This window comes from Physella acuta, unplaced genomic scaffold (assembly GCF_028476545.2).
Source record: "Physella acuta isolate Inbredline_101_S28 unplaced genomic scaffold, ASM2847654v3 ptg000692l, whole genome shotgun sequence".
Taxonomy (NCBI): Eukaryota; Metazoa; Mollusca; class Gastropoda; family Physidae; genus Physella; species Physella acuta.
Window position 1 is genome coordinate 1 of NW_026732211.1, and position 8374 is coordinate 8374.

The following is an 8374-nucleotide window of genomic DNA, read 5'->3' on the forward strand; positions in this document are numbered from 1 at the left end:
AAAAGAGACGTGAGAGGCTGAAGTGTGTGACGTCATTAGGGAGAGTCTGGTTTTTCTGAGGGGGGAGGGGTAAACAAAAAAAAATAAGCGCGACAACATTTATGGTCGACTCCTGTTTACATCACTTTAAATGAAAAAGAAAAAAAAGGAAGTATGTTGAACCAAAAAGGACATTCTGTGTTATAGCATCTACTATGTATTTCAAATTCAAAAGCGCACTTTTTACTTCAGGTACAGTGTTCTCCTCGCATGTTGAATGCAAATAGAAAGGAAACCCCCATGGAGTTCGCTAGTGAAGGAGTTTTTTTACCAGGTGAGAGCCGCTGAAGTATCAGGTGTATTTTTGTGGTGTATTTTTGGGCGTGTAGCTTCTAAGAGAACTTTCATTCTATTTTCATGTTTTTGCTCAGTGTTTCTTTCAGGCATCTACCCGGACTAAATAGAAAAAAAACTAGTCAATTGAAATATGAAAAAATATACACTTTACCTATCCCACCCTCACCCGGAAGGTTTAAGTGTTGAACAGAAGCTAAATGTCTGAAAGGAACACTTTTATTTTCAACGTCGTGGGCGAACTAGACGGTAGGCTTCAGATCTGAGAGCACCCTCATACAGTTCCTCCCTCAGTGCGTTGTTGTTGGACCAGCTTCTAATCCAATGTTGGTCGTATATGCTGCAATACTCGTGTTCTCTGTTCTCTGGGGCTATGCCACAAGGGCAAGATTTGTTTGGCCAAATTATTTTCTGAACATATGTTGTTTCAATCTGTTGTGGCCTGTTCTGGGACACTGTTTTTTCTGTATATATATTTCAAAATTGTTTTCTGTTTCATTTGAGTTTAAATTTATTCTAAATCCATTTTAATCAATAAATAAAAAATTATCTCCCTATGCTCAGGACATCATGAAGCTGAGATGTGCTATGGAGGTGAAGCTGACTTACACAAGCACTATACCGGCTGTAAGAAGAATCCAGGTCATGTCAACTTTATACCTGTTAATGATTTTAACTTGGATCATCTCCCCCTCACGTTACCATGACGTCATCATGTTGGATCTAATCAAAGCTTTGTCTGACCTAACGGTCCTGATAAAGGTCAAATACACCAGTTTAAAGAGACCAAAGTCTGTTACAAGCTTCAGTGGTCAGTATCCATTTTATACCGCCAGAGGAAATGACGTAATAAGGACAGGGACGGGGAGGATAAGTGTTGTGGAAAAAAACACAGAGAGTGACATCAAGGGTACTTGTCCATGTGGCAAGTGTCAACACACAGACACACCTAGCAAAATGTGGGGGGAGGTTTATGTGTGGACCGGCCAGACACGTGGTGTTTGATGAGAGTGAGGCGAGACAGACCAGGTGTGTTGTAGGTTTTGATGACAATAAAAGTCCTGGGGTCAGTCTTGATGGCTGGGGGGTGAAGTGGGCAGATATTGAGGGAGACTGGTGTATGTTTACATGTGTGTCATGTGACTTAGAGTTGGTTGATGAACTGGACAAGATGTGTCAGCACTTTGTTGATCTATGTGTGAAAGTATGGGACAAATACGGGAGATTTGCTGATGTGGACAAGTTGACCATTATAGTGTCACATCCTCATGGCTGTCCTAAACAGGTCTCTGTAGGACAATGGACACACGAACATGAAATGCAACCTAGCTGGACTAGGTACAACTTACACCACAAGCACATGTCCTGGAAGTAGCGGTGCCCATGTTTTCATGCAACCTATGGAAAATTTATTTGGCCATACCCACAGTGGCTCAAATAGCGAAGGTAATTATAGTAGTGAGTGGGTGACAAAGGATAAGAATAGACGTAGAAGCAATGGTTCAACTTATTGTTGAGCTTTTTTTTTAAATGTAGACCCGAGCACTGCAATGTAAAGCATACGGTTTTATAACGTAGGTTAGATGTGAATGTGTAAAAACCTGTCAGAATAGTGATGTTTCATTAAATGGTGGAGTCCACATGGACGAAAAATAAATCATTATTTATGATATTTACTCACCAATGCTAATTTGTAATAACTTTTTACATAAGATTATCTCTGTAAATGATTTCATTTCTTGTATTTTAAAAATTGCACTAAAATATTTTTAGATCTTAACTCAGTAATCACTATAATAAAGTAAAATATAAGTCAACACCCAACAAGATCAATAATGCTTTAGTTACTAAAGGTGTCACCCCCCCCCCCTCTAGCGAAAACAAATCTGTATATATGCCTATACATACATGCATATATGTGTATATATATATATATATATATATATATATATATATATATATATATATATATATATATATATATGTGTGTGTGTGTATGTGTATATATACATATATATGTATATATATATATATATATATATATATATATGTATAAGCTATCTACATTTGTAAGTCTATGTTTTATGTATACGCATGAGTATATGTATTTTTATAATATCTTTTTTTTTTTCTGGATGTATTTGATTTTTTTTAAAGCATCGCGGGTTTTTGGATGAAATTCGTCCTTTTTTTTTAAATAATTTATAGAAAACTGAGTAACAAAGCGACCATGTACTTTTTTTTTTACAACTTTTGAATCAGCTAGAATCTCTCTATCTCGTATGGGTATACTAAATTTGAAATCAATTTATTATAATTTAACATATAATATACAACATTTAATGATCAAACTGATTAAAGGCGTGAATTAATTGTTTTAAAACGTTCAGCTGTCAACCAACATGTGTCAATGTGGCAAGCCAAACAGTTATATTTATCTGTTGCTCGCATTTTATTGCGTATTGTTTCCATTATTCAATTTCGTCTGTCAATGTTTTTTTTTAAACTTAATTTATTGATAATAGATTAATACATTTAAAAACTTTTGCTGTTTTGTAACACGCACTTTTAAGTAATTGAAAAGCAAAATGTTTTCCTTTGAACGTATTACTTATTGAAAAATGTGTATGACGAAAACAAAAATCCGTGAAAAGATATGCTTTGATTTTAGCCACATATCACACAATTTTTTAGGAATAGAAAAATAACCCATTAAAACATATCACACATCATGGATAACAAATCAACTAATTAAGCACAATCAATTGTACAACTATTTTTCTATTGGTGTCAGCCACACACCTCCACACAGTTACACAATCACACTTACATACACACACACACACACACGTAGGCTGTTGTATAATAATTTACGGACCTAACTATAACCGTTATTAATTCAAGTGGAAAAATCCTTGTATTTGTAGTAAATTATTAAATTTGGTGTCATCCCTCCACACACCAGACGTGGATTGACGTGTCAGTTATTACAACTACAACTCTCAAGAAAACCCTTTTCCTCAGGCGAATTTCGAAACGTTTAGTTGGTTTTATACGCCCCCCCCCCCTCCTCCTTGTGATAACTTTAAACTGTGCACAAGTAATACAATCAATTTTCATCTATAGCCGGTTATAAATACAGCTAGATGTAGTATAGTTTTCTATATCGCTAGCATGTTTACCCTGTAGTGTCACATAACTCCCCCCCCCCCCCCACACACACACACACACCTTTGTCGGAATTTGTCAATTTTGCTCATAAAAAGACTTTAACTCTAATTAATCATTTTGTTAACTAGAATCATCTGTTTTTTTTTCTATATATATTTTGCCTTGGTATCACCCCCTAAATGGTGTCACCTGGTGCGGTCCGTACCCCCCGCACCACGCGACACCTCTGGTTACTATCAGTATTAAACCAAACAACAGCCTGCGTTGTAAGTTCTTGCAGGTTTCCATGAGCAATGTAAAACTATATGCAAACGCTTTATCACTTGCAGCTTGCTGTATTTGTTTTCCTTTTAAAAATGTAATTAAAACCTTCAAAAAAGCTTTTAACATTTTATTTGTTTAGTTTGACATCTATTCAAACAATGTTAGTGATAATTTACATTTCTTATTTAGCAAAGACGCGCAGACGAACGTTTTTAATGTACTTTATTCGTGGTTTAAGCTTTAGCCGTATTGGTGACTATATATTTAAAAAGTAATGGATACTATAAATTCAGAGGACGGCGAGGTCGAATGGTAGAGCTGACGTCTGCTAATCTGAAATTCTCGAAATCTAGACGTTTCTGAGCTCTAATAGGTACTGGATGGTACATATATGCCCCACGTCTCTTGTTTGTTTATAAAGATGCAGAAAGACAGACTTTATATATATATATATATATATATATATATATATATATATATATATATATATATAATGCAAAGCTATATTCAATCAATTAAATATGTCAAACCTGTTTTCTAAAAAGTTGCCATGTCAAGAACTCAAGATCCTAAGATAGTGGATACCAATTTTGTTCATATATCTCAAGTAGTAGAAAAGTTACGATGTTTAAAAATTTAGGTTTTTAAAAAAAATGGAAATCCTATACCTATAAATGTACATGACAAAAAAATCAATATTTCGAACTCAACACACGTATGCAGAGAATAAGGCTAGATCACTGTACTGTTAATACACCTCTTTACTGCTAATTTCAATGCTAATTTCAATGCCAATTTTCAAAGAACATTACCTGTTTCAAAGGCTGTAATTCTGAAAAAAAAATTTAGTTATTCTTTTCATCATTTGGAAGTAGTTGCACTTTTTTCCTTCAGTATTTTGCTTCTGTTTTAGCTAATTATGCCAAGGATATTATGCGTCTTATGGAAATCTGATAGGAGACAAAAAGTTCGCCTTTCAAAGATTCCCACAGAGTTTGAATTTTAAAATTGCGAAAAGGTGGTAGGAATTACTATTATTCGATAGTTGTAAAAGCTGCAAAACTGGAAACATTAGAATAGGTAGAGTACCTCCTTAAGGAATTTTTAAACTTCAGCAGTTTTGTTTTATTTACAATATGTAAGAAACACTCTGTTATTTAAAGCTTTTTATCTGGTCGGCGCGTGCCATTTATTGTATAAATAATTGATTTAGTAAAACAGAAAACCCGGTGTTTAAGAGTCAAGAGATTCATGAGGTTAAATTCTCCTCCCTCGCTGATACTGTAAAGTTTTTAGGCTCCCTACAGCCGGCATCTAACCACTTCTTGATGTCGTAAACTTTTGGTTTGACAAGCTGGTGCACCAGGGCCCTACACACTTCACATAATACGAGGAACTTCGGCAGCGTCTTGTACATAGACTTGAGCTCCAACATCCGCGAGTACGTCTTCAGATCTCGGCCCAACGCCGTCAAAAACAGCGCCAGTTCTTTCGGCGTCTGAAACCAATCGGCGTCGATAAACGTGTTGGCTGGGAGAACTCTGGCATAGTCGGACCCGCCCCTGACCACTGGGATAATGGGGGTCTCCTGGACGAACACCTTGAACACCTTCTCTGTCACGTACTCGTGGCAGATGGAGTTCTCGAAGGACAGGTAGAACAGGTAGTCTTTGAAGATGTCGTGCATGCATTGTCCCTGGTCTCTGTGTGGGCAGGTCGGGTCTACACCTCCACACCGGCCAATGATCGTTATGTTCACATATTTCTGGGGACACACAATGAAACAGTCAATGAATGGATATAAGACATACGTTTTATAATGGTCGCTAATGTGATGGTGTGATGTTTGTCTTGGAGAAAGTCTTAGACTTAGAGCTAAAACATTACTAAAACTAATAATATAGAAAAACATATATATTATTCTAGGTTATATATAGTGACTGATACACACAATGTTATAAAGAAAAACGTTTAGCAACTCAAAATAAAATTATAAAAATATACCTACAAAAGTAAGTTTAGATAAATAATATATGCAAAACTGTACCAGAAAAAAAATTGCAAGTGCAGCGGAACAAAAAAAAAATACCAACAGCAGCGTCAAAGCTACCCATAGACGAGGGTCGTGAGTCAACCAACCTGCATCTCCTTCACGTACAATTCCCTCTTGGACTGGGTCTCGCAGTGACTGACAAACCAGACGATGCTCTCATTTTTCTTCCTCGCCAGTTCATCTAAAACACGGAACACAAGTTAGTTGTTTTCCTGACGCTGGAAATATTGGCTAACTATGTGTACTGTAAATATTGTAAAGAGTCATTTGTCCGTGTGTGTGTTTGTATGTGTAAATGAAAGACTTCAGACGGAGGATCGACTGAGTTGATATGTGTTGTATAGGGGCAGGTGTATCAGGGAACAGCATTGGGAGGGGGGGGGGGTCGTTATGTGAGTCTAGACACTCCAAATGCTGTGAAAGATTGGATATTATTAAATGTTATGAAACGTCTAAAACCTATTGCAGCTCAGTCTACTGCTAGACCGCACCGTTACATAGGGGAGGTAACTGCAACTATACCTCCACTCACAAATAGGAGACAATCATAACAAAAGAAGGACAGCCAAACATACAGTAATCTGGCCTCTGGTCAGCAGACAGCGGGCTGTATAACAGCCTGCCGTAGGGGTAGTGGAGATCTGCGTCAGACCTGTGGGTCACCGTCAGGTTGAAGGCGTGTCTCCAGGTCGAGTTTTCTGGGGAGAAAATTATAAAAGAAATTCTAAGTTATGTTCAACTTTAATGTAACTTTAAAATGATATCATTCAGAGATATTGCTGTATTACTACTATTTCAAATGGTGAAATTACTATCCGGCAAAAAATGTTTGTGAAACCGCGTTTACACTTACGACATGTATACTATACAAGTCAAGAAAAAAATTAATTTTAAAATTTTTATGGAAATATTTTTCCCACGGAACATGTTTACTTGTTGCGAGTTTTCTAAAATCTAGACATGTTGTACGTGTAAACGTGAGATATGCTCAGGTTAAAACCTGAACATAATTGAAAGTAAAAATCTACAAAGTACTTAAGTTAATACATAAACATAAAGCCGTGTAGAGTGTGGCGACTTGTATAACCAAGGTCTGTAACGAGATACAGTGAGTACAGGGCACACTCACGTCTACGTGTGCTGGGTACGCATCAACGCTGAGAGCCTGACTGGCGTCTAACATGAACAAATCAGTGTGTAAACCCAGGACTGAAAGCTAGTTACCATGACAACCAATAATCTCACACAGCACCAAACTCTCACCACGACCATGCCAACCCTAGAAGGGTTTATGCCAACTAGACGATCCCTAACTAACCAAGTCACCTCGACCTTCCCATTCCGAATATGACAACCCTACCATGCACCCCCTTAATGCCACCAACCAAGGCAACCCGCCATACCCATCCGACTATGCAAACCCACCTATGCCAGCCCGACCATGCGAAACCTGCAAAGTCATTCCAGCCCTAATATTCCAACCGTGCAACCCAACTATCCCAACCCAGCCAATCAACCCGTCCCCACAAGAATTCATACAACAATCAAAACGCCCACTTACCTTGTGTAATATCACTGCGGTAGTGGGCAGCCGACTCGTCAGCATAAATAACATACAGCTGACCCGGCCACCTCTGCGTGGGCAAGGTCTTGTCCTTCAGCAAGACAGCGCCCACCATGAACACGTCCGTGTCTTTCGTGGCGTTGCCCAGGTGAAAGTTACACCTGTTGACTGGACATCTGGGCGTGTTTTTCATGTAACCCTCTAGCCAGTCCTGGATGTAGGGCAGCGTGATGGAGATGCTCTGACCAGTGTCCAGCTTGCGACGTATTCGCCCGAACCCGTCATCAACTCTACTGCCTCTATCTGTGTCATCAACTCTACTGCCTCTACTTGTAGCATCTCTTGTTGTAGTTTCACCATTAGGTATGGCGTATCTCTCCTTCACTTCCTGCTCGCTACAGAACACATACAGCGTGCTGACGCAAACATGGGGCTCATCTATTTTACTCATAGGGAGGGAACCTTTCATGTAAGCTAATATAGAGTTACCGGTCTTTTCATAAAATTGTTCCTGGTCTTTAAAGTTCTCACGCCGGCCATCGACCTGCCGATCTTCTTTATTGTCGAGATTTACATCAACAGTTTGTTTCTTATCCTTTGCTTTGCCATCGTCATCAACATTACCCTTTTCAAGAGTCATCTTTTTAACAGTGAGTTCACCAGGTGCTAGAGGCATGTAGCTACTGAACTTGAAGACATTTGCACATAGGTTAATCAGTAGCATGGTACACACACAGGTGCAACATACAAACAGAAGACGTTTCAAGGATGCCATTGTAGTATCTGGGACGTTTCTCTGACTGGAAGACCTCACACTGTCTGGACGTTATCCTGACAGGACGTCACACTGTCTGGACGTTATCTTAACTGGACGTCACAGTGACGAAATCTAACCTTCACTGAACGTCACGAACGGACGTCACACTCATATTTTTTCACCTTCACTGGACGTCACACTCACAGGATTTTACCATCACTGAACGTCACTG

At 38.4% G+C, this 8374-nt stretch overlaps 2 protein-coding genes across 2 annotated transcripts; one reads left to right on the plus strand and one right to left on the minus strand.

Annotated features, from left to right (window-relative positions):
* The first annotated feature begins 180 nt into the window (after positions 1–180).
* Positions 181–2256, plus strand: LOC131949365 (uncharacterized). The gene is made up of 2 exons (XM_059311226.1): positions 181–313; positions 898–2256. The coding sequence occupies exons 1-2, from the start codon at positions 257–259 to the stop codon at positions 1336–1338; spliced, it is 498 nt and encodes a 165-aa protein (XP_059167209.1). The 5' UTR covers positions 181–256; the 3' UTR covers positions 1339–2256.
* A 2004-nt stretch (positions 2257–4260) lies between these two features.
* On the minus strand, positions 4261–8061 carry LOC131949379 (alpha-(1,3)-fucosyltransferase C). Its single transcript, XM_059311245.1, has 4 exons — positions 7383–8061; positions 6397–6519; positions 5908–6002; positions 4261–5533 (listed from the first exon to the last, which is right to left on the minus strand). The coding sequence occupies exons 1-4, from the start codon at positions 8059–8061 to the stop codon at positions 5018–5020; spliced, it is 1413 nt and encodes a 470-aa protein (XP_059167228.1). The 3' UTR covers positions 4261–5017.
* Between the last annotated feature and the right edge of the window lie 313 nt (positions 8062–8374).